Genomic DNA, 27,066 nt, shown 5'->3' with positions numbered 1-27,066 from the left:
TATATTCTAAAAAAACAATAAATCTTAACATAATCACTAGTTAAACTAGTAATGTCATCAACCATGTGTAGTTATCTAGCTTGCCCTGTGTTGCATATAATCGATGCGGTGCCTATTAATTTCTCATCAAATCACAGCCTACTTCGCCAAACGGGTGATGATTTAACGCGCAGTCGCGAAAGAAAAGCACTGTTGTTGCACCAAATATATACAGAAGTATATATTTTTAAACCTGCTTATTTAGTTAATATTGCCTGCTAACATGAATTCAATTGTGACACTTCTCCTGCAAGCAGAGTCAGGGTATATGCAGCAGTTTGGGCCGCCTGGCTCGTTGTGAACTATGTGAAGACCATTTCTTCCTAACAAAGACGGTAATTCATTTGCCAGAATTGTACATAATTAATACATAGAAGGTTGTGCAATGTAACAGAAATATTTAGACTTAGTGATGCCACCCGTTAGATAAAATACGGAACGGTTCCGTATTTCACTGAATGAATAAACGTTTTGTTTTCTAAATGATAGTTTACGGATTTGACTACATGACCTAAGGCTCGTATTTCTGTGTGTTATGTTATAATTAAGTCTATGATTTGATATAGCAGTCTGACTGAGCGGTGGGAGGCAGCAGCAGGCTCGTAAGCATTCATTCAAACAGCACTTTTGTGCATTTGCCAGCAGATCTTCGCTGTGCTTCAAGCATTGAGCTGTTTATGACTTCAAGCCTATCAACTCACGAGATTAGGCTGGTGTAACCGATGTGAAATGGCTAGCTAGCTATTAGCGCGGGGTGTGCGCTAATAGCGTTTCAATCAGTGACGTCACTCGCTCTGAGACCTTGCAGTAGGTGTTCCCCTTGCTCTGCAAGGGCTGCGGCTTTTATGGAGCGATGGGTAACGATGCTTCGAGGGTGGCTGTTGTCGATGTGTCCCTGGTTCGAGCCCAGGTAAGGGCGAGGAGAGGGACGGAAGCTATACTGTTACACTGGCAATACTATAGTGCCTATAAGAACATCCAATAGTCAAAAGGTATATGAAATATAAATGGTATAAAGAGAAATAGTCCTATAATAACTACAACCTAAAACTTCTTACCTGGGAATATTGAAGACTCATGTTAAAAGGAACCACCAGCTTTCATATGTTCTGAGCAAGGAACTTAAATGTTAGCTTTTTTACATGACACATATTGCACTTTTACTTTCTTCTCCAACACTTTGTTTTTGCATTATTTAAACATGTTTCATTATTTATTTGAGGCTAAATTGATTTTATTTATGTATTATATTAAAGTTTAAGCAAAAGTGTTCATCCAGTATTATTGTAATTGTAATTTAATTTATCCACAGAATATTTTGCCAGTAGCGCTGTGGAACATCCAGGTGCACTTCTGCAATCTACAGATGTGCAGCAATGGTTTTTTTTGGACAGCAGTGGCTTCTTCCATGGTGTCCTCCCATGAACACTATTCTTGTTTAGTGTTTTATGTATCGTAGACTCGTCAACAGAGATGTTAGTATGTTCCAAAGATTTCTGTAAGTCTTGAGTTGACACTAGGATTCTTCTTAACCTCATTGAGCATTCTGCACTGTGCTCTTGCAGTCATCTTTGCAGGATGGCCACTCATAGGGAGAGTAGCAACAGTGCTGAACTTTCTCCATATAGTCAATTCGTCTTACCGTGGACTGATGAACATCACAGCTTTTAAAGATACTTTTGTAACCCTTTGCAGCTTTATGCAAGTCAACAATTCTTAATCGTAGGTCTTCTGAGAACTCTTTTGTTCGAGGCATGGTTCACATCAGGCAATGCTTCTTGTGAATAGCAAACTCACATTTTGTGAGTGTTTTTTATAGGGCAAGGCAGCTCTAACCAACATCTCCAATCTCGTCTCATTGATTGGACTCCAGGTTAGCTGACTCCTGACTACAATTAGCTTCTGGAGAAGTCATTGGCCTTGGGGGTTCACATACTTTTCCCAACCTACACTGTGAATGTTTAAATGATGTATTCAATATAGACAAGAAAAATACAATAATTTGTGTGTTATTAGTTTAAGCACACTATGTTTGTCTATTGTTGTGACTTAGACGAAGATCAGATTAAGTTATATGACCAGTTTATGCTGAAATCCAGGTAATTCCAAAGGGTTCACATACTTTTTCTTGCCACTTTACATTAGCAATTACATTTACTTTTGATACTTAAGTATATTTAAAACCAAATACTTTTAGACTTTTACTCAAGTAGTATTTTACTGGGTGACTTTCACTTTTACTGGAGTCATTTTCTATTAAGGTATCTTTACTTTTACGTCCAGTATGACGTTTGGATACTTTTTCCATCACTGGTCTATACGTATTAGCAATTCATACTGAACAAAAATATAAACGCAACATGCAACAATTTCAACGTTTTTCCTGAGTTACAGTTCATATAAGGAAATAAGTCAATTGAAATACATTCCTTAGGCCCTAATCTATGAATTTCACATGACTGGGCAGGGTAGCAGCCATGGGTGGGCCATTTAGGGCATAGGCCCACCACTTGGGAGCCAGACCCACCCACTGGGGAGGCAGGCTTAGCTAATCAGAATGAGTTTTTCCCCACAAAAGGGCTTTATTACAGACAAAAATACTCCTCAGCCCCCCCCCCCCCCCCAAAACAATCCCACAGGTGAAGAAACCGTACGTGGAGGTCCTGGGCTGGCGTGGTTATACGTGGTCTGCGGTTGTGAGGCCGTTTGGACGTACTGCCAAATTCTCTAAAACAGCGTTGGAAGCAGCTCATGGTTGACAAATTAACATTAAATTATCTGGCAACAGCTCTAGTGGACATTCCTGCAGACAGCATGCCAATTTCACACTCCCTCAAAACTTCAGACATTTGTAGCATTGTGTGGTGTGACAAAATTGCAAAGTTACCTTTTATTGTCCCAAGCACAAGGATCACCTGTGTAATGATCATGCTGTTTAATCAGCTAATTGATATGCCACACCTGATGGGTGGATTGATTATATTGGCAAAGGAGAAACGCTGACTTACAAGGATGTAACATATGTGCACACAATTTTAGCAAAATAAGCTTTTTGTGAGTATGGCAAGTGTCTGTGATCTTTTTATTTCAGCTTATGAAACATGGAACTAACACTTTACAACAGTGTAGCTTGGGGACAAGGCTCATTCAGACACACATACCAACCTCCTGTCCTGAACCCAGGTCCACTCGGTCTTAGTCAGTGTGAGTAGACATCTTACTGAACTCAAACTAGTCTCTCCAAAGCTCTGTGGAGTCTGAGCATACTGATACTGTCTCCCCCACAGCTCTAATGAGCACTATCAGTGCTGGCCTCTGCCAGAGGCTGTACTTCAAAATCGCACAGAGTTCATTAATTAAGAGACACTTTCAATGAGATAGCTAGCAAGGCGTGTAAGGTCATACTGGGACTGCATATTTGAATAGACAGTAAACAAGACTTCAGAGATTCACCAAAACACCCAATACCGCTCTCGTGCCATGGTAACGTAATTGATATCTGAAAGTAAACTATCGCAAATGTTTCGAAATATAAGGCTATATGATTGATCCATTTGTAAAACACAGCTGAATACGTCTATCATAGAAGTGGCTACAGTACGTTGCCCGTTGGAGGTGTATTTTCGAGGCTACATCTCAGTTGATCAAGTGGCATTCTGATTTATGGTGGGGTGATGATTCAACCAATTACTGTTGAGCATCAACACCAGCTCCGGACGAATCAAGTCGGTTGATGATTGAGCGAATGCAGCATCCCCTGAACAATCACAGCAGAAAAGCTGCGTATCTCGACCGATTGACATGAATCATAAACTTAACACATCACCACTTTACATTCTTATTCTTACAGAAACCGTAAAGGGTAGCTCGCGACCACGATTGACGAAGCTGAAACTTCGCGCCCCGCTACGATTAAGCGTTTCTAAACAAAAACGTACCTTTTCCTCGCGTAGAATGTAGAATGACAGGATTCCAATGTGATGGTCTAGTCACTAAACTTCCAAGCATTAATATCTAGCTTTCTAGTTTTTCTACGTTTGTGTTGTGCCCGACTTCTGTATTTTCCAAGTGAACGGGCTGTCTGTCTTCGCTGCGTCTTCGGAGTCCAGTATATGGCTCCCACCTCCGACGTCTTGGAGAAGTACAGTTAGGTATCCTGCACTACTCCAAGTGTTCCTTTTCACTTTGTCTACCAATGGAAATATTGCAGATTTGGCAACAACTTTCAAATGTTCCCCTATAAACATTTTTTTGTCATTGTTTATTTGAAAAAAATGTATTGTAGTCTGCACTGTTGCATTTCTCTAGTGAGGCGATTTTGCCAAAACATTGCAAATAAACGACAATTGGAGACAGGACCGACCCCTGTGAGAGGTATTATCTTCCCTGTCTCCATGTAGACGTTGTACTTTTCCCGCCTAGGTGAGTGTGAGGGGACTCAAGCTTGTGCCGTTCTCTATGGCCTCATCTGAGACAGAACAATATTTCGTTATAGTGGTGCATGATGTGTGTCGAAACACTTCATTTAGAGCACCCATCCTGACATAAGGAGAGTTGGCATTAAAGCTGTAAAAAATGATTTACTTCATCATGTAATCAATGGATGAACCGGTCATATTGAGGTATTGTTCTGGGACCACTATAGAGAGACAGACAAGCTGATACACATAAAAACAACCTAAACACACACGATTGAATCGTAGTTTTATTTTTTACAAATAGTAGACCAATGCACTGTATTTCCCAATAAAACAGTGTCCATCCCACAGAGCTCTAATACAAATCATTTTCAACACTGACATTTTATGGACAAAGATATTTTACTTTTAGTCTAAGTTTGGATGATTAATAATGACAAACATGATTGGGAATGGAATGAATTACACCAATAAACACTACATAGACCAGGGTTTCCCCAAACTCAGTCTTGGCCCCCCAGGTGTACATTTATTTTTTTCCCCCTAGCGCGACACAGCTGATTCACATAACCAACTCACCATCAAGCTTTGATTATTTGAATTCGCTGTGTAGTGCTTAGGGTCTAAGTTTAGGTTCAAAATAAATGGGCAGTAAATCCCCCAAAATATGTTTTAAATACATACATTGAACGATAAACATGGAAAATCCCTACTTCTCATAAAATGACAGTGAACCACTATGTGCAACTGCCCCTATAAATCCCCAAAAAAAGTACATCCCACCAGCCCCAATAAATATACTACCAGGATACATACATATGTCTACAGACCCAACCACTCGGGGGGAGGGAGAAAGAGACAATAAATGGGGTTGGGTGCTCTAATCATCCTCAATAAGGTAACAGTTAGATTTTAATCTGTCAACCCAATCAAGCTCATTTTATAAGGTCCCATTCATCTACCAAAATAACACTTTAATTAACTTAACTACATCAATTATATGGGATCATACAGTATGTAGTGGATTTTGGGTATCTTGAGTATCTATCTACCTTATACATGTCTGTTCACCCAACTACAGTATAGACAAGCTCTGTATGTCGAGAACATTTCAACATTTCAATTTGAGATTTCACGAAAAATGATACCTTCCTTCCTTCATGCACTTTGTTTGACCAAAATAAGATATAAAGCTTATATTCCCGTCAATAAATGTCATCAGATAAATCGATCTTTTAAAACTACCAAAAATATCTACATCTGATAGAATAGATTCTTTCTCCGTTTTCCTCTGTTCTTCACTCCTGGGGGCGGGTCAGATCTTGACTGTGTTGGCGTGTTTCTTGCACAGGGCCTTGTCCTTTTTAGAGAAGAAGGCTTGGCCCTCCAAACTGGTGCTGCAGACCTAGGGAATGACAGACAGACAGTACAGTAATATCAGTGCTACAATCTTTCTATTCTCTATAATTTCACATCTCTCACCATGACGCCATCACTCGCTCCATGCAGGCCTGACTTACTGCACATACGAAGCAGGTATCATGCCATGTGAATCCCAACGCCTCCAGAAACTTGTCTCCTGCCTCGATGGGGAAGTCACAACCATGGCAACTGGTACCAAAGAGTTGGTAATAATCTGGGTGGAAGAGAGTCAGTCAAATGTTACTTTCATGATTTGATTCATTTCAAAGCCGTGTTCATTCCGAAACACCTTGCTTACTGTGACCTCTCACCTCTTTCACAGTATGGCAGCCCGTCCTCCATGTGGAAGGTGTTGTTTCTGATTGGCTGCTGGCAGGATGCACACAGGAAACAGTACACATGCCAGGTCTGTTTCAGGGCATTGATGACTTCCTGTAAAAAAGACAGCAATATAATTCCCTATAATGTCATAATGTCCTCATTTGATTGCAATATGTGTCCGTGGGTTTGGAGAGGAAGACGATTGAGCAAGGTGGACAAACCGAGATACTATACTGTCTCCTGGAGTATGTCACTCACCCCCAGGACCTTCTGCTTGCAGCTGGTGCAGGTAGGGGCAAAGATACTATACTGTCTCCTGGAGTATGTCACTCACCCCCAGGACCTTCTGCTTGCAGCTGGTGCAGGTAGGGGCAAAGATACTATACTGTCTCCTGGAGTATGTCACTCACCCCCAGGACCTTCTGCTTGCAGCTGGTGCAGGTAGGGGCAAAGAACTCTTCATAGCAGTGAGCACAGTACACTGTTCCCCTCTCCTCCACGAAGCCCGACTCCACCAGAGACGTGTGGCAGTGGGAACAGTTAAACTCCTCAGGGTGCCACGACATGCCCATGGCCACCAGGAACGGACCTCTGTGGATAACAGGAAGTGGGCAGAGGTCAGGATAAAATTAACTTTAAATTCAATATGTCAGACACATATGAGAGGGACTAAACTAATCAGAAGTGAACCCACAGGATTACGCTGCGTCCAAATTTCCCCTACTGACAGTCGTTATGTACCTGATGACCTTGTCACAGTGGCCACACATGGGTGTGCGTGTTCCTGCTGCGATGTGTTCGGCCCGCTGCACCAGGGAGTCCTGGTCCTTGGGGTGCGCCTGGGGAGCAGGGCGGTCAGGACCTTTGGGTACCGGTGCAGTGTTGCTGACCCGGCCAAAAGAGGGCACCGCTCCACCCTTAGGGAAACCTAAAGCAACAGAAAATACAGCATGGGTTAGTTGTTTCATTCACACCATATAAACAAATCACATCCATCTGAGCTATAGAAAACCATTCACAAACTTTTGCGCCATGTGATCAGAACACTCACAGCAGACAAACATCCTCATCATTCAATGATCAATGAGATTTGTGGCTGTATTTCCAAAGCTGTGTGCATTGCTAGCTAACCCTAAAGAAATGTTAGCTCAGGTGTGGGTGGGCAGGTGTGATCAGGTATGCATGAGTATGCTGCATGCTGACAGAATGTATCACATCTAGCTGTGACCTCCCGGTCTTATGCATGGGCCAGCTGTGTCGGCAGATCCACTCCACCCAAACAAAGGATACGTTTTCTTCAACCACGGGGGAAAAATATATATTCCCAGAGCCAAAGGAGACACCTGGCAAAATAATCCACACCCCTCTCTCTGAACAGAACGTGGAGAGGAAACACAATCCTCCCCTGCTTACCTCTCTCCTCACTGGCTACAGAGACATCCAAGGGGGGTCAAATATGTCTGTGCTCAGAGGGGGGTGAGAAGGGGGTGAGGGGTGGAGGTGGACAGAGACTATTGAAAAACAGGACCAGAATCAAAGAGTGGCAGACTGAGGGGTCAGGAAGAAAGTGCCCCCTCGATTTCCTCGTGACGGAGTGCAAACAAACTGAATAAACATGACTGGGGACTGGCAGAGAAGTGACGAAGAGGAGCGGAGAGGATATCCATGTGAAAGACAGGGAGAGAGAGCGAGAGAAAGAGGAAGAACAGCATAAACTGTACGTGAAACTATCACTGTGTGTTGGCACTATGCTCTAAGTTACTACTGAAGAGGCTTTGGGCAGGCTGCACGGTCGGGAACACTGGAGATCTGTATCTCCGTTCCACTTGAACCACAGCAGGGCTGCCAAACCCCGGGTCCAGGCCCATCAAACCACGACTTCAACCACGTCTGGTTAAGTGGGTCTTTTAAACGTCCTGTTGAGACGACGTCTGAAGACAGCAGTGGCTAGCCCAGTTCAAGGGCTTCGGGAACATGTTCTTGGATGGCACAGTGACAGGGGGGCATGGTGAGAGGGGGGCATGGTGAGAGGGGAGAGGGACGTAGGCTGGATATAGAGGAGTCATGGCCACACATCTCTGTCTGATAAACATCTGGGAGATGTATCCGCTCTGGAATCTATGCTGGCTGGATTTTACACAGATGGCTCTGACACAACACCCCCCTCCTCCCATCTCGCACACGCACACAAACAACAACACAAATCATGTCCTGCCTGCTGCTATGAAAATCACCATGAAAAACATTACATGTTTTTCACACTCAATAATGTGTTAGCACTAGCAGGGGGAATGGTAGAGTCATGCATAATACAGCATACATCTGGCCTGGTTGCACACGGTCAGTATGAGGTATATGTTTGTGAACACAAGGTCAAGTAAGCGTTAATCTGATACATACTGTATCTAACAGAGAGGTTCCTGTGGTCTCGTATACACCCCCTTTCAACAGCTCTCACTTAAGAGGTCCCCGCGGGGAGGCAGTAGGTAAGCAAGCACAGGACCTCTCTAGCTTCACACAGTTCTGTTTAGGATGGATACATACATACATACATACATACATACATACATACATACATACATACATACATACATACATACATACATACATACATACATACATACATACATACAGCAGTCTTAGTCATCTTAGTAATGACTCCCCAACTCAAGGCCCTTCAGCCAATATTTACTCCAAGGCAGCTACAGTTCTCACATACACTGAATCTCCTGTTTAAAAGAGCAGAACATCTAATATATAATTCTCAATTTCACAATCTATTTAACTCCGGAATCTTGGGAGAAAAAAAAAGAGGCAATAATTTGAGCTCATTAGCTGAATACCGCACTTTTTATAGAGCTCGTAATGTTCAAGAGCTGTTTGTTCCAGAGGCATTACGATGAAGAGCCGTGTGTAACAGAGGCATTATGTTGCTCTAATCAAAGCACTGATTAATAGTCAGGTTTTACAGTAACAGCAGGCGTCTGCCCCCTGTAGGTCAAGATGAACTACTACAGATGATGTCACCTTGCGATATTGACACTACGGTTGCCTGTCTGAGTCAATGCAAAACGCCAAGGGGTTAATGAAGACACTTCATGCTATACAAGCATTTATCAGCATTCTTCTCCTAAACAAATATTTGTGTAAAGGGTAGAGCTCTCATAACTTCCATAATTAAAATGCATGATTTGCATTTCTGTTCATAAATCAAATCAAATGTATTTATATAGCCCTTCGTACATCAGCTGATATCTCAAAGTGCTGTACAGAAACCCAGCCTAAAACCCCAAACATTAAGCAATTCAGGTGTTGAAGCACGTTGGCTAGGAAAAACTCCCTAGAAAGGCCAAAACCTAGGAAGAAACCTAGAGAGGAACCGGGCTATGAGGGGTGGCCAGTCATCTTCTGGCTGTTCCGGGTAGAGATTATAACAGAACAAGGCTGCATAAACCTAAGTTTGTAGTATAGATCTAGTCTTTTCTTAACAGCAGGACACACTCAATAACAGAAGCATGAACAAGATGTGAGTGAAACTAACCACAGAATGGTCTGGAGCGACAGCGAGAGGAAGACAGTAGGGGTAGTGTCAGAGTGTGTAAGATTACCTGCTGAACCTCCAGCCGGCCAGGAGGGTTTGACCTGGGTAGAGGGGGTCTTGAAGGTGGGTGGGGGGACACCATTCCTGGGGGCTCCTGGGACTTTGGTCATGGTCTTCACTGATGTGATGTGAGCACTGGGCAGGGCATCCTCAACAACTTCTCTGGAGAACAGAAAGGTCATTGTTTCAATGAAACATACTGGCACCCACACACACAACCGCATGCACGCACACACACACAACCGCATGCACGCACAACCGCATGCACACACAACCGCATGCACACACACACACACGTTTTCACTTTATAGTATTTGGCTCATAATAAACCCAGTAGCGTTGAAGTTCTTAACATCTGGTGTTTACTCATGACTATCCACATCGCCAGGCTGTGCAAACTGATGCCTGTCCGTCTCTCCCTCAGGCCCTGTTTGTTATGGCAACCTCGGCCATGGTTACAGTACAGTAGGCGTTCCATCCACCTCTCAGCTGTTAGAACGTGATTCCATCACAACACGCCTCCCTAAAAACTATAGACTTCACCATCTTCTGCTATAGCTGAACTCATGCCCACATCGTGCACTCTCTCCACACCTAAACCCCAATATAAAGCCTGTGGTTCTCCTACTGTTCAAGAACATGTTTAAGGTGAAATTATGTGCAGACCACACGGAAAAATAGCTAAATAGTCATTGGAAATACAAGTGCATCGGAAGGGCTGTTTTGAAGACATAAAACCAGGCTAATTATGAATAGGCACGATTGAGTCATATCCAGCAGAGGCACTAACCAGGCACAATCAATTAGCAGGAAGTTCAGTGACACACTCAACCAATCAGGCCAATTATGGGGAGAGTTGATTGGATTAAAAGCTGTGTCTGATGAAAACCATGGCCAGATTGATCCAATAAGGATAGATGATACAGCCCAGTGTCCAGATGGCACAGCAATAAGTAAACAGGAAAACAATTAGTGTTGGCACCGTCTCGCTCTTTCTCCCTCTCCTCCTCTCTCTCTCCATCCTCTCTGTGAAATGTTGTATGCAGTGGAGCTGCTCATAACAGTGGCCTGCTGCCTATTTTGCTGTTCTTTCTGTCTCTGCAATGTTGTCATCGATGACATTGACATATTGATGGTTCTATAAATAATGCTGGTCTTTAGTGCTTGAGCCATGATGGTTAGGTCTGTGCTAGTGCTGGTGTTCAGCGTATCAAGGAATCATCCCAGCTGTTTACAAAAGAAAGCTGGTTAAAGTCCCAGGTGAGAAGCACTTGCCCTTAGGAAAAGAACGGAGTCTGACTTCCTTCAGGTCATATGCAGTTCTACACTACACTGTATTTAAAATGTGTATTAACACTGCCCTCTACTGGTGATACATACAAAGTGCTATTAGCTCAAGCAGAGAACTCACTGTACTGTATTTAATCTTTATTTAACCAAGCAAGTCGGTTAAGAACAAATTCTTATTTGCCCCGGTTAAACCCAGACGACGCTGGGATAACTGTGTGCCGCCCTATGGGACTCCCAATCACAGCTGGATGTGATACAGCCTGGATTCGAACCAGGGACTCCTCTTGCACTGAGATACAGTACCTTAGACCGCTGTGCCACTCGGGAGCCCAATGTATGTGTGGAGCTAAGCTATTAAGGAGCTTTCCTGTATGTCCTTTGTATAAACTAGTCGTGAGCCATTGGATATATACGCCGCATTAGTCTATTAGCTGTGTAGATAAAGTGTTAAGATACTGTACTCCCCAGGAGAATCGGAAGAAGAAGAGGGAAGTGGACAGGAAATAAAGGATTTAACTTTATTTAGATGCAAGCAGCAACAATCTTCAAGCATATCTATGGTTAGTGAAGAAAATGAAACAACATGTAGATAAAATACAAAGGTAGTCATGTAGAAGGAAAGGTAGAGAATTAAGTTGGAGACAGTGATGTCAGAGAAGGAGAAACTTAAATGAATCGACAAACTCAGTCAAACCTATACTACGTCGATAAATCAAACTCAATGTATATTACTGACACATACGGTACACAAAGAGGATCCAGGTAACTGCCAAAATAATGGAAACATGAGTGAATGAGGGACACAAAGTATATTGAAAGCAGGTTCTTCCACACAGGTGTGGTTCCTGAGTTAATTAAGCAATTAACATCCCATCATGCTTAGAGACATAAATAAAAATGCTGGGCAGGCCACTATTTTGGCTACCATGGCTATAGGATGACAATGCCCCCATCCACAGGGCGTGAGTGGGCACTGAATGGTTTGATGAGCGGTAGGGCTGGGCGGTGTACTGTATTTTACTATATACTGATATTGATGCACGGACCGGTTTGGGTTTTTACTTTACATTCTATAACATTATTTTAATCTTTGGTTTGTTAAATGTGATGTGCTGTGTGTAACATCCATTTTTATAGTTCACACTGCTACTTGAGTCATCCCTCTCAGCTCTCTCTTCATGCCGCTTTCCACAGACTTAACCTCATTCTATTTCCATCATTCCAACAGTTCACCTAAGTGTTTTGATCTAAATCACAAGTCAAATTGCAATTGCAAACATTTGGCAAAAACTAATCTGTGATAATTACACTGCCAGATGGTGAAGCATGATTCATCACTCCAGAGAACGCGTTTTCACTGCTCCAGAGTCCAATGACGGCAAGGTTTACACCATGCCAGCCGACGCTTGGCATTGCACATGGTGATCTAAGGCTTGTGTGCGGATGCTCGGCCAGGGAAACCCATTTCATGATGCTCCCAACGAACAGTCCTTGTGCCGACGTTACTTCCAGAGGCAGTTTGGAACTCGGTAGTGTTTGTGTCAACCGACGACAAACGATTTATATGCACTACGTGCTTCAGCACTCGGTGGTCCTGTTCTGGTAGCTTGTGTGGCCTACCACTTCACGGCTGAGCCATTGTTGCTCCTAGACATTTCCACTTCACAATAACAGCACTTACAGTTGACCGGCGCAGCTCTAGCAGGGCAGAAATTTGACAAACTGACTTGTTGGAAAGGTGGCGTCCTATGACGGTGCCACATTGAAAGTCACTGAGCTCTTCAGTAAGGCCATTCTACTACCAATGTTTGTCTTTGGAGATTCCATGGCTGTTGGGTCGATTTTATGCAACGGGTGTGACTGAAATCGCCAAATCCACAAATTCGAAGGGGTGTCCACATACTTTTGCATATATAGTGTAAGTAGTCAAATAAGGCAAGGTAACTTAAGGGAGTCTCTCGCACACGTAAATAATGCACTAACTAATACCTGTAACTATACAAGTGTACGTGATAACGGTAGGTATAATGTGAAATATAATGGACTCCACTGCACACACAGGGAGACAACTACAGGCATATTGAAATAAATAGAACACAGGCAGGTAGAGGTCACAAATAGTACGCAATTATCTTAGTGAGAAACAGTCTACTGCACGTTGAGTGTGCGTGCTGAAACACCATGGTGCCAGTCTCTCAGCTTGTTGTACAGTTGTCCCACAACCTCCGGGTCCGGTTTGTTCACCCTAACACACCCAACGGCACAGGGCAGGAGGGGAGAGGGAGGTAGGGAAGGAGGGAGAAAGGAGAGGACACAGGAGAGCAGACGGGAAGAAAGAAATTGTAAGAAAAAAGTAACACAAGAAATGTTCGGGAAAATACTGGGAAATTGAGGAAATACAGGTCAATTAAATAAAGCAGTAAGATTAGCAAAGAGACTTGATATCTCTTGTTAGGAGCTCTGTGTTTGGGAGCGTGCTGTCTGTTAACCACATGTCTCTGAGAAGGCATGAGTGAGTGTCTCCTCCTGGCAGTCCCTTATTACCCATAGTCCCTCTTCGTTACCCACAATCCCATCGTGACATTCTAATTGTCCGGTGCTTAGGTTGGGACATCAGCAGTGTTTGGCCGAACCAGCTAACCCAGCCGGAGATGTTTTTACTAGGGTTTCCTCCACAGTGGGCTTCCTCTGATGTGGCTTCCTGTAATGAAGCTTGAAACTAAGCGTCTCATTGGATCAGGAAGCAATGGGCTAAACACGGAATCCCAATAATGAGAAGCTTCTGTGACGTGCAGGATGAGACGTCACCCCAACATAGTCACAGTAACAACAGCGTCACACTCACACGCCAGGAAAATACAACCTGATCACATGGGAGCAGACTGACCAATCAACTACTCACTTCTTTCCAGTGCTGTTCTCCTGGGCTTGGTCTGTCAACAGAGGAAGAAAGAAATGCATGAACATCAATGCAGAGATTGTGAAATGTGCGTGTAGACGTGTGTCTTGTAATAGAAAATAACTGATGGGGTGACCAGCCAAAAAGAAAGGGGTTATACTGCTTTTTAAATGCAAAATAAAAATATAGCCAAGGGTGCACCTCAAATATCTCTACTCCACGTGAGGGCTGGATTACTGGGCTCAATATCAGATGGCAGAGACAGTCCTGGGGGGAGCTACATCCCTCTCTCCTCACCTACAAACCACTCTCCACATCTGTACAAACCACTCTCCAGCACCATTTGCATAATATCAACAGCTGTAAACATATTCAGCGCTGCATTGCCGGGGTGGCAGGGTAGCCTAGTGGTTAGAGCGTTGGACTAGTAACCGAAAGGTTGCAAGTTCAAACCCCCGAGTTGACAAGATACAAATATGTCGTTCTGCCCCTGAACAGGCAGTAAACACACGGCTGCTGTTCCTAGGCCGTCATTGAAAATAAGAATTTGTTCTTAACTGACTTGCCTAGTTAAATCAAGGTAAAATACAAATTGGTAACCTCAGCCTATGTCTGGAGTAGAGAGGGACATCTAATCCACTGTTCCTTGTCAGCTTATATTAGCAGAGCATGTCCAACACACACACACACACACACACACACACAGGGCTGGGGTGATGACAGAGAGATGGTTGCTGAGGCTCAGAGACAGACCTGTGCCACAGGGACTAGCATGCAGCACTTTTATTTATTATTATTTATTTTTAAAAAAAACTTTATTTAACCAGGAAGGGCTCATTTTTCAAGAGTGCCCTGGCCAAGATAGGCAGCACCAAGTCATTACAAAAAAAATAAAATACAGACAGACATAAAAAACTACAAGTAATCTAGTAAAAACCATTGAATTCACAAGAGTATAAAACAGCAAATTAAAAACACTGACAGGTCAGGGAATCAGCCTCAAGCCTCAGCACTGTTGTAATCTATACTACAGCCTACTTATGTAACCTTTCCCTTAGGGGAAAAGGCCAACTAGTCACAATGATCTAGCTATAACATATATCTATTTTCTAATATCACTGTGCCAAGGTATTGGTGGTGCTGCATGTGTTCTGGCCTGGGTATGCCAGGGTACCCAACATGAAGTAACTAGGGTGTCATTATGCATCAGGGTATTGGGGGAAGGGGAGGGTGCCAGGGTACCCAACATAAAGTAACTAGGGTGTCATTATGCATCAGGGTATTGGGGGAAGGGGAGGGTGCCAGGGTACCCAACATAAAGTAACTAGGGTGTCATTTTGCATCAGGGTATTGGGGGAAGGGGAGGGTGCCAGGGTACCCAACATAAAGTAACTAGGGTGTCATTATGCATCTGGGTATTGGGGGAAGGGGAGGGTGCCTGGGTACCCAATATAAAGTAACTAGGGTGTCATTATGCATCAGAGTATTGGGGGAAGGGGAGGGTGCCGGGGTACCCAACATAAAGTAACTAGGGTGTCATTATGCATCAGGGTATTGGGGGAAGGGGAGGGTGCCGGGGTACCCAACATAAAGTAACTAGGGTGTCATTATGCATCAGGGTATTGGGGGAAGGGGGAGGGTGCCAGGGGGTACCCACCGTTCTCTGTGCCAGTGATCTGAGCCAGGATTCTGAAGGACCTGGACTGGGAGGTGCCGGTTCGAGGATGCCAGTCCTCCGTGTCCTCGATCATACGCTTCTTACTGGCCTCGCTGAGTGGTGAGGAATGGTTCAACTCTGGTTCAACTCTGTTCCTGAGGCCACACACACACAGAATAAGTATCCTCATCATTTATTTCCAATTACTATTAGCATTCACCATTCATAAAAATCACTTTTAATAATGACTTTATTCATCAAGTAATTACTCCGATTAATTCATTAAATCAATGAATTCATTCATCTTTTTCATACAGTAGGATAACACAAGTGCAAAACAAATCTCACACACAGGTACAGACAAAACACACTCCCACTCCCAGTGTATACTACAGGTAGACTCAGACAAGACAAACAAACACATTCACTCCGTGAAGTGGCCACTGCTAGACTTCCCATTTACCGTACCTCCTAGTGGCAGTCTTTGGGGGGATTCTGCACACGGAAATTGAGAGGGAAGTAAGAAAAGGAAAATAGGATAATAGAAGGAGAAGAATCAGAAACTAGAAAAGACTGGGAGGAAAAACTGAATATTGTACTTCCAAGGCGCTAAAACTATTTGGTTCTAAAGTATGAGCATTACTGCAGTACTACGGGCTATACTTAATGCTCTGAGGTGCACTGGCAGAAACAGCAGCTACACTAGAAATAGCAGAGCAGCAGTCAGCTACAATGACACATAGCTATCAATTCCAACTAACTGTAATGATCACCTCCAAAACCCCTATGAAGGTGACATGACATGATTCAGCCCACATACACGGCGTTAACTCAGAGACACTCATATTATAGCATGACATCATGCTTTTAGTACTAGCAGGAATATGCTTTATGGATTATTGATCAGCTGAAGAAACAGTGATCTAGTTTGGATTTTGGGGAATTGACGGAAAACTATTAAATGTAACTGTATAATATTGTTAGAAGCAAGGGTGAAATTAACATCTCTCACCACGAGGGGGAACCACTGGGCCTCACATTACAGTGAGCTCAGGACCTGAACAGATGCATTCTTTGTATTCCTGTCCTGAATAAATCATGTTTAGACACTCATCTCAAGGTGTCTGTATTACATTAGCTACAAATGCATTTATGCACTTGAGGCAAGTCAAGTGTGAATATATCGGAGTGTTCTGCGTGTGAGCTCTCCAGCTCGTGTTCTAGTCTATTGCGTGTGTCAGTGAGTGTATTCTAAGTGAATGGAGGTCAGGGGTCAGATTGTGACAGTACTATTCCTAGAACCACAGTGAAATAGCTGGCTGGTAATTAATAAGTGGCCTTGGGTAAACAGAGTGACACGGTGGCAGACGGACAGACGGAGGGGGACAGATGCAGGGACAGGGTTCAGTAGCCCCGCTGAGTGGTGACAGGTCAGCCTACAGGGCACTGAGTTGCTGTGGGGATGGGCCTGGTGGGGATGCAGCATAAAAATGGCACCCTATTCCCTTTAAAGTGCCTATAGAGTCTATGGGGCTCTGGTCAAAAGCAGTGCACTATAAACGGAACAGCATTTCAATGCACATGGGTGTAAATACACTACTTTTCCAAGTGAACCGGGCCGGGATGCCATGGCACATGGAGCATGAATGAACAGAATGAACTGGATCACAAGGCTTATGGCTGTGGGTTATTTACAGGGTGGCCTTGCAGGTTGTTTTGTGCTCTGAGATGAGGGTGTAATACAGTAAGTACATGAGTATGAGTGAGGTTTGAGGGTTATGGCAGAAAGGAGCCAGCATGCCTACTGTACTATTCAGGTGCGGCAGTAAAGCACTGATAATCGCATCATCCCACAGTTACAGAGCTAGCAGACAGTGTGTCACTGCTACTGTTAGAACACTAACTTGGTCTCTTCCTCCTCGTCCTCCTGAGGAAAGAACAAATGAAGAAGAAGAGGATGAAGCAAAGTAAAGGAGCAGGAAAAGAGAAAGAGCATTGATCCAATTGGGTCCTAAAAACACATGGCCCATTCTGAGACGAGGTGCAAGCAGACACCCAGAGAAACACACACAGGATTCAGTTGAACACGCATGCTGCTACTATACCTGGAACCTGTAGACAGAAAACCATCTGTACATGCATAGAAAAAAAGGAACCTAATAAGGTTATTCGGCTGTCCCCATAGGGGAACCCTTTTGAAGATCCATTTTTGGTTCCAGGTAGAACCCATTTGGTTCCATGTTCCTTTCTACAGAGGGTTCTACCTGGAACCAAAAAGGGTTCTACCTGGAACCAAAAAGGGTTCTCCTATGGGGACAGCCAAATAAACCTTTTGGAGAAAAAAAAAGAAGCATGCACATCAGTACTGTTTATGGCCAATTTATTAAGATTTGTATGTAAGGGATAATCAAGGAGGGGCTATACGTTCTCTGGAAAAGGGGTTCCACGACGCGCTACCTTCCACAGAGGTGCATTATTTTCCAGAGAACGTATAGAGCCTCAAGTTGATTACCCCTTTTATACCATGACTAGAATTTAACACATTTACCACTAGAAATGTGTAACCAAACAGACTTTCTAGTTTAGCTAACCAAACCATCAGTCCTAGCTTGCTATCATGAAAATCGAATTCGACTTTTGCTTTCAATAGCAGATCAAACACAGAACATGTAGCCATTGAATTCTATTGTGCAAATATACTGTGCGTTATAGGGAAATAATGCATGCTCTAGAATGCCCTTCAAGCCAATCAGAAGCAGACAGAGTAGTCCAGGGGGTTTAGACAGGAGGAATAATAACTCCAGAGACCGTAAGTAGAGTATGCAGTAAAGACTGAGATGACAACCAAAGTGCCTACAGGTATGTGGCTTGAAGTCTCTACTATATTCAGCTGTGAAACATAACTAATTACATTTGCATCAGTGGACTACATTGGTAGACTAGTCAAAAACACGTGTTTTACTATTCTGAGGTTTATAAATACATCTGGCCTGAGAACCATCCCAGTAGAGCTTCTACAGGGCCAACGCTTCCAGAATACCAGACTTGTAGAAACAAGCGTCTGAGTCGACAGACAACAACATGTCAGGCAGACTCCGAGGCGGAATACTGGGTGTTTGGCAAGGCTATTCACTTTGCTATCAATTAGAGGGAGGCGGGCTGGGCTGGGTGGTAGCAGGAGTGAGTTTAACATGTCGTCGTTCTGCTGCTGCCTTCGTCTTCTGTTTCCAGTTCCCTTTAACATGAGACAAGATGTGCTGCTGCACTCGGAGCTCGCCGGCTTGCAGTCCTAAACGCCGTAAATAAGTTAGCTCTGGTTTGTTCAGCCATTCCTATGGGGAAACCGAATGGAGAAACAATAGGGTTTTGGGATAAACGCAAAAAAAATCAGTTCTGATGCGTTTTGTTCTATGAGATAATAGCATGACCTTTATTAATTATGAAGCCTTTTTTTTAAATGGCATAAAGGATTCAAAAAGTGACGTTAGCTGATGAAGAGGGTCTCATAGAACAGAACGTGTCAGATCTCCTAAACCTGTGTTTACCACAGACCTTATTTTCAGCGTTTATCCAAAAACCCTACAGGAACTCCATTCATTTCTCCATAGGCTTTGTCCAACGAACCCTGGCGGAGTTGGCGCCTACAAAAAGACGCCATTACTATTTCTCTCTATTGTGGCTGTTTAAAGAGCTAGGTAGATATAGGCATGTTGCTCTACAAACAAGAGTGTGTTTGTAGAGTGGCAGGTAGCCTAGCAGTTCAGAGCGTTGTGCCAGTAACCCAAAGGTCGCTGGTTTGAATCCCAGATCCAATTAGACGAAAATCTGTCGATGTGCACTTGAGCAAGGCACTTAACCCCTCAATTGCTCCTACAAGTCGCTCTGGATAAGAGCATCTGCTAAATGAGAACAATATAGACTAAATAAATGTAGACTATGTAGGAGAAACAGATGGAAGATTTAGTACAAAGTATGTCCTCTCGCAGGTAGTCTGTTATTGCATGGTTGATTAACTGAAAATGGACACCAGCTACTTGTGGCCCTCAAACAACATCTAGACAGGTAGTGGAGTGAACCACAAGTATTTGTTGACCTGGCAACAATAAACATGATTTATGGGAAGTGAGAGCGAAACATGTTCATTTCCCATTACAGCCATCATGCTGCTGCACTACACCAGTCTAAGTGGTCACATCTTGAATAGCCATGTTGTTATTTTGAGCTACAAAAATACAATGTGGTGCAGGGTAAAGACTTCAAGTGAACTTACTGTACAAACCACCTACCTACCCACAGTTGAGCCTCTTGGAAAGGCAAAGGAAGCAGAAGCAAGAGTTGTTAAAAAGAAAGAAAGTAACAGGAGAAAAGAGGAGAAAGGAGAGGAGACGAGGAGAAAGGAGAGGAGACGAGGTGAGGGGTGGGGTTTGAGGTTAGTGCTACTCACCCGTTGAACTGGTCTTTGATCTGGTCGACTACCACACCCTGGGCTTCCAACAGGCCCCGCCTCTGTCCTATGGCCACCTCACAGGCGTTGGCGTTGGAGTACAGGTTGATGGGCGTGTTATAGCAAGAGGACTGCGGAGCACCAGGATTGGAGGAGGGGGCTATCACTCTGGCCGGGGAGGAAGAGGAGGACGACGAGGGGGTGGTGAAAGGGGAACGGCCAGAGCTGGGTCTGGTGGGTGGGGCTGAGCTGGGTTGGGCTGCGATGGGTGGGGCTGGAGAGCGGGAGTGGCTGCCTAGTGGGAAGGGAGGCTGGGGCTGCTGGGAGGAGGGGGCAGCGGGGGTGAAAGCAGACGATGCAGAAGGGATTGAGGCCACTTTTGGGGCAGACAGGGAGGAAGTGACCACACCCACACTGCTGCCCCCGCCAAAGGGGCGGGCCGTCTTATTGTAGGCAGCACTGGGCTGGGGGGAGGGGCTGGTGAATGTGGATGGCGGGGCTGGGTAGGTGATTGGCACAGGCTTAATGATCTCCGGCGGTTCGTTCTAAAAGGGGGTGGGGGGGGGGGGGGAACACATGCACAACACACTGCACATCACACAGCAAACTCATGCAGGAGCCATGCTCCCCAGAACATTGATATGCACCTCAGTGCTATCCATGAGGGTGGCATCTTCACAAGCTTTGCATAATGCCCATAACAGCCAACCAAAATGTGGTGTAACGTCGTCTCAGAAGGGTACAGGGAGCATGCGCAAACATATTGATGAACTCCTGAGCACATATGACTTAACAAATTATCCTGGTAAGTGTCGATACGCCCACTATAAAGTAATACGTGATTCAAATCCTTTCATCTTAACTAATGAATCTGACTTGAAGTGATTCACTGGAGTGTTCTTACCTTTGGTGCATCCGCCTTGGGAACACTGGAAGCTCTGTGAAGACAGAAAACGTCATGAGAAAGAAGAACAGATGTGCAGTTATCTGTACACTCTTAGAAGAAAAGGAAGGGTTCTTCGGCTGTCCCAATAGGAGAACCATTTGAATATCCTTTTTTGGTTCCAGGAAGAACCCATTTGGTTCCAGGTAGAACCCTTTCCACGGAGGGTTGTACCTGGAACCAAGAAGGGTTCTCCTATGGGGACAGCCAAAGAAACCTTTTGGAACCCTTTTTATCTAACAGCAAGGTAAAAAGCATGCATAGCAGTACTGTTTATGGCCAATTTATTAAGATTTGTATGTAAGGGATAATCAATGAGGGGCTATACGTTCTCTGGAAAAGGGGTTCCACAACGCGCTACCTTCCACAGAGGTGCATTATTTTCTAGAGAACGTATAGAGCCTCGAGTTGATTACCCCTTTTATACCATGACTAGAATTTAACACATTTACCACTAGAAATGTGTAACCAGACAGACTTTCTAGTTTATCTAGCCAAACCATCAGTCCTAGCTTTCTCATGAAAATCAAATTCAATAATGTTTTCAATTTGACTTTTGTTTTGAATTACACCGTGCAAATATAATATACTTCAAGCCCATCAGAAGCGAGTATTCAACAATGCCATGGTATAAATCTATTTATAAACCCTGTGCCTTATTGCCTCAGTAAAAACACTAGTTATTGTACAATGAACCACCAGAGTCTCCCTGACAACCATATGTCACAACTACTCTAGGTCCACGAAGGTAAGACTGGGACCGATAAATCAATACACCGTTTGTCAGACTTAGAGAGAGGGATAAATGGATGGAGAGCGAGCGAGCGGTAGACAGAGGAGAGGGATAAATGGATGGAGAGCGAGCGAGCGGTAGACAGAGGAGAGGGATAAATGGATGGAGAGCGAGCGAGCGGTAGACAGAGAGGGGTGAGGCAGGGAGAACGGGAGAGAAAACAGGTGGTGATGAGTAAAGGAAAACTCAGGGGGGAGAAAACCACGCCAGAGAAAAACCTGTAAATAGAGCCAATATAAAGTCAAAGACTGCTGCTGGCTCCCTTACAGGCCTGTCTCTATCTGGCCCCGTCTCTATCTGGCCCCTAGCTCAATGCCACAGAGTCAGCCAGCCATAGAGCAGCATGGAGGTAGAGACATGTGGGAAAACATATTATACTCTATTACTCTGGTATGTTTCCCTAACGTCGGCTAGATTTTACCGTGGATCCTAATTTCACTCAATCATCCACTCATGCTCGCTTGGATTTCAAAGTGGGGTCAGCGAGCTCTGGAATATCAATATGACTGCGCCTCCTGAGATATAATTGACTGAGATTCATTTTTCAAATGAGGCCAGATAAGAGCCTCTTTACATCAGCCCCACAATGCATGTGTTAGCTAGATACCGAGCACTACAAGTCCACTTAATATGAGACAGTCAGGTCTGTGACCTGCTGTATTGGAGTGATTGTATATATATATGACGCAGTAATATTACCGCTTCAGAGCTTCAAACTGTACATTCCGCTGTGTTAAAGAATACAGTGTTTTAGGGGAAGGAGTAGTCTGTCTACTATCCTCTAGGCCACAAAGTAATGTTTTGAACATATGGCCAAATCCTCAGCTGTTCAGTCATAAAAATAGACAATGGACGCAGTAGTTGGAGCTTGACGTATTGGAAAAAACCCAGGATCCCCACATGCCAGTATTTTCAGAGTCCTCTGTCTGTATCCTGTCAGTACGCCTCACAGAGAGCCACCACACCACACTAAAGCTTCTGGCTTGTCCTGCACTTGGGATCAATGGGAAAAAACAAACAAAAACTGCCCAACAAAGCTATCCTCCATTTGGTGGCCACCACAGACAGAGCAGCAGCCCAAGGCACAACAAGCACTATGTATATCTCCCCTCAGTGTGCGAGTCTCTACCTCTGTGTATAGGGCTACAAACGGTGTAGAAGACCTCAGATTTATACTCATGATCAAACCAGCTGCAGGACCTTTATCGCCTCAGGAAGAGGAGGGTGGTCCTGTTGTCCATACTGCTGCAAACAAACACTATTCAGAGGAAGTGGTTACCAGGATGTAAACCATCAACTCTCTATCCACAAGGATAGTATATTCTGTATATTCCTTCCCTATTCTTTCACTCTCTGAGGAGCAGAGACAGTCGCAAACGCCAAAGAACATAGCCTAATGAAGGAAACGACTAAATGCACATCAAGTACACACAGCACCATTCCAAGAAAACGCACTCTCCCTCCTCCCCTTCCAGCTCTTCTTGCCCTTCATCCATGGCGTGAGCTATTCATGACCTCCGTCTGATGGACACAGTCTAGACTCCGTCTGGTTCGTGTTCTCTCATTAATTAATGCAATTCTGAATAAAGTTCCTGCCCCAGTCTATCATCTGGCTTCATAAACAACGGTGTCCTGAGCCTCTGTCTTTCACAGCCTCCGAGGCCCAGACAATGTGTCCCTTTTCCCCATAAAGACAGTGACTCAGCAACACAGAATAGTCTCTTCCAGAACATGGGGCATGTTCTCTGTTCTCTGGCATTCTGTCTGTCACATTGTGCCATTTTTAGGAAGAGTTGAGGACAGTCTCACAGTTCCTTTTTCTAACAGAGCCGAAGCTGACCGACTAATGGCTCTCACTGAGTGGTTATCGAGACCCACCCTGCCACACGTTGATGGAATTAATATTTTGAAAAGTACTGTACCCACACTTGCGGGTGCATATTTTCCAATGCATTCTCCAATGTACTTGTACTAATGTATACACTTCAGGAATGCAGCGCACTCACAAAGGCCAAGGCAACCAGTCCAGTAAAGGGTGGGGACTGGGCTAAATCCAAACAACCTGTGCCATTACAAACAAGATAGACTCCATAACACAGTGCGTCTGCCATCATTGGGTCTGGGGGAGGCCCCATCCTCTGTTCCCAGAGCTGACTGAACAAACACAGGCCAGGGTGGTCCTGTGAACATCTGCTCAGCCCTCTCCCCTCTGTCCTCTCTCTCTAGCCAGATCGCGTGCTGTGCTGTTCAGACTGATGGACAGTATGCGTGTGTCATATGAGAGCTGTGTGCGGGAGAAAACGAAGTAGCAGGGCAGTGTAGTCTGGGGGTAGGCCCGGGGGACACTGACTGGTTCAAACTGAACCATCCAGCTGTTGTCCTGGACCTCAATTGATTCATCATGCACATACAGATGTAGGATCTTAATTTGAGCCCATTTGCTACAGCAGGAAAATAATCCTGCCGGGTTCAGGAAATGTGACCTCTAAACCTCAAATACACTACACGTTTTAAATGTCCTGCATTGTTCTTCATTCAACAGGGCTATCAACTGAAGATCCTACATCTCTAACCTATAAGTCATCTACACGGATTGATGATATATGTAATCCAATTAAGTCAGATGACAGATGATACGGATCAAGAAGTCACGCATTTCTGATTGATGGGGATCATTCCCAGAAAATACAGAAGTCTGTATACCAAATCAAATCCTCGAGGGCTGTCCTTTGAATGTCGTGTCACGTAGGCCTCAAAGGTCAATAGCTCACTGAGAAAAACAACCACAACCATTACACAAATGGCTGTTAAATTCAAGGTGTATGATCCAATTTTGTCTGTGGATATTGCACATAACCACAATATCAATTCTGTCCTGTATATTGTCCATAGGGATGACTTCCCCCTGCTGAGAGGAGCATGGTTGTAGTCAGACAGAGGAGGCCTTCAGTTGTCCCCTTCCTGCTCACATAGAGAGCCTTCTTCAGCCTGCCTGCATCCCTGTTCCACTCACTTGAACACAGTTCCGTCTGTCAAGGTCACATTAGCATGGTTATAATGGTGGGATTTAGATAACATGTCCTTTACATACTACTGAAGCTAATGTAGTTTAGTATGGTGCTCTATTCTTTGCAGGCTAAGTATGAGAGAGATGGGGAGAGGGAGGAATGTGAATAAATAGGCTGGTAGGAAACTGAAACACAAAAAAAAACTCTTGCAGAATAAGGAGTCTGGAAGAACGGGCCTGAGGGCAAAGTAGAGACATATTTCCCCCTCCTGTCTGTCTGAGCCAAGAGCAACAGTCTGGCACATGGCATCTGACTGAGTGATGGAGAGACTGCTAACGCAAGGCCCAGCTCTCTCAGCACCAGGACACAACATGACACACACACACTACTGTGTGTACTTCAGCTAGATATCCAGGCGAGAATTACACGATGACATTTTAAGGACTACTCACTCATGAACTGCCTCACATCGACACTGTATAAAAAGTCATTATCAGAGATGTTCTGGAGATTGTTCGACACCACTGCCAAATGAACTACTATCTGGGGAAACAATTATTCCATTGAAAGAGCAAGTCCTTAACCCTTACATAGCAGTAGAGATCGGCAGTAGTCCACCCCGATCATCGATGTCTTTGCCATTAATCTACTCTGTGGGAAAAAAACATTTGTATGTAAACTACTTTTTAACTTATTTCATTGTTATCCAAATAGTTCCCGTGTCACTTTCAGTGTGAGATGTGGATGTTAAGCAGTCGACATAGGACTTAGCATGTCACTTTAAAAACTGGTTTGGGGAATGAAAACAAAGGGAGAAGGATGGCTGTGGAAAAGTTGTTTCTCTGCTCTGCTAAGTCCATCTATGGCTGGCCAGCTATTGGGACCTAGGGGCCGAGCCGGGCCCCTGGTGTAACTCACTCAAAGCTTTCAACGCTCGATGTTCCTTGCTCTCCGGCTTCTCCCGATCACAGTGACGGGAATGGCAAAGAAATGGCCAGGGAAACAGGAATTCTGACACACAGCCTCATTAAATCAGAAGTGGGAGAGGAGACAGGGAGTACTGAAGGCATGGATGAGATGAGAGCGAGAGAGAAAGTGAGTGTGACAGAGGTGAGCGAGCGATGTTGAAAGATGTACTCTAGGGTCAGCAAGGGGAGAGAGAGCGCTCTAATCGTATGGAAAGACAGGAGAGGTGAAGATGGAAGGGGTTTGTTTTTAGTGTGAAACTCGTTAACATTCGCAACGGGACAGCCTGTCGCTACTGTCAGTCTCACTCGTATGATGTGTGTGATGACTAACCCCCAGCGCTCCAAAGCAGCGTGCACGTGCTGTGTAGGGGTGGGGTACGTTAACAGCCAAATAATGACACCATAAGCATGAGAAGATCCCAAGTCCCAGCACACTCTCCTCCTTCCACCATCTGCACACACAAACACTTAGAAACCTGCACAAAAACACACACAAGCAGATGTTTCATAATGTCTCTCCCAGACAATCCCGCGTCAATCTGTTCCCCCTGAATGACAGCAGGCCAAGGAGTGGTAAACTGAGGACAGGATAATTCATACCAAAGGCACACACACACACAGACAAGAATCATTTATCCCATGCTAAAAACGTAATCTGGAACAATTTCCCCATTCTGGATCAGTACATGTAATTGAATGTAAAATGCTTCTAATCCGCTGGAAGTGAGAATATTTCCATCCATTGCACAGAACTTGTTCCACTCCAAAGCTACCTTGGGTCCCACAGCAGCGCAACCAGTCCATTTACTGAATACTAGAACACCTAATACTGTGCAATAGAATGATAACTACCCATAATAAAGATGACATTTCCAGCCCTAAAGCAGGTTCCTTATCAGGGGAATAAAGATAAACAGTAAAGAAACAGATGGTTTCATAATAATTGAATATGATTGCATGATATGACACGCTCCACATACATTATGAGGTTAATTATGGCGTGTAGAAGTTCCCTCATGCTCAAACGCGCTCAGTTGTAAACATTATTTAATCCAAAACATTAAAAAAACGCAGGTCAACATGACTTTTAAGATAAAGAGGAAAATGCTGGCCATGTAAGAGAAACGGGAGAATAAATAAATAAAAACACTTCTAGAAATAGCCAGCTAATAGGTACAAAGACTAAAAGCTTCTCAATTCAAGTTAGTCCCATTTCAGAGTGGAACCATGGCCAGAGTAGTTCAAACTCCTTGATGCACCCAT

At 44.2% G+C, this 27,066-nt stretch overlaps 2 protein-coding genes across 10 annotated transcripts in view; both read right to left on the bottom strand.

Annotated features, from left to right (window-relative positions):
- bmpr1bb (bone morphogenetic protein receptor, type IBb) overlaps window positions 1-4,178 on the bottom strand; it is a 111,467-nt gene extending 107,289 nt beyond the window's left edge. For 2 of the 3 annotated variants that reach the window (XM_036977450.1, XM_036977451.1), the window contains exon 1: window positions 3,978-4,178. The gene's annotated coding sequence lies outside the window, so the exon portion shown is untranslated. The remainder of the gene's footprint in view (window positions 1-3,977) is intronic. The other variant, XM_036977452.1, reaches the window with a different exon arrangement.
- A 548-nt stretch (window positions 4,179-4,726) lies between these two features.
- Window positions 4,727-27,066, bottom strand: part of pdlim5b (PDZ and LIM domain 5b) — a 72,171-nt gene continuing 49,831 nt past the window's right edge. For 2 of the 7 annotated variants that reach the window (XM_021602764.2, XM_036977446.1), the window contains exons 4-13: window positions 20,996-21,029; window positions 20,092-20,636; window positions 15,648-15,802; window positions 13,994-14,024; window positions 9,809-9,963; window positions 6,942-7,128; window positions 6,611-6,791; window positions 6,191-6,311; window positions 5,978-6,093; window positions 4,727-5,862 (exon numbers count right to left, since the gene is read on the bottom strand). In XM_021602764.2, coding sequence (XP_021458439.2) covers window positions 5,773-5,862; window positions 5,978-6,093; window positions 6,191-6,311; window positions 6,611-6,791; window positions 6,942-7,128; window positions 9,809-9,963; window positions 13,994-14,024; window positions 15,648-15,802; window positions 20,092-20,636; window positions 20,996-21,029 — 1,615 coding nt within the window. In that variant the 3' untranslated portion in view covers window positions 4,727-5,772. Of the gene's footprint in view, window positions 5,863-5,977; window positions 6,094-6,190; window positions 6,312-6,610; window positions 6,792-6,941; window positions 7,129-9,808; window positions 9,964-13,993; window positions 14,025-15,647; window positions 15,803-16,115; window positions 16,143-17,551; window positions 17,575-20,091; window positions 20,637-20,995; window positions 21,030-27,066 lie in introns of all 7 variants that reach the window. The other 5 variants (XM_021602766.2, XM_036977449.1, XM_036977447.1 and 2 more) reach the window with 5 other exon arrangements.

The sequence above is a fragment of the Oncorhynchus mykiss genome, chromosome 5, assembly GCF_013265735.2.
Source record: "Oncorhynchus mykiss isolate Arlee chromosome 5, USDA_OmykA_1.1, whole genome shotgun sequence".
In the NCBI taxonomy this organism is placed as follows: Eukaryota; Metazoa; Chordata; class Actinopteri; order Salmoniformes; family Salmonidae; genus Oncorhynchus; species Oncorhynchus mykiss.
This window is presented reverse-complemented; position numbering and strand designations above follow the sequence as displayed.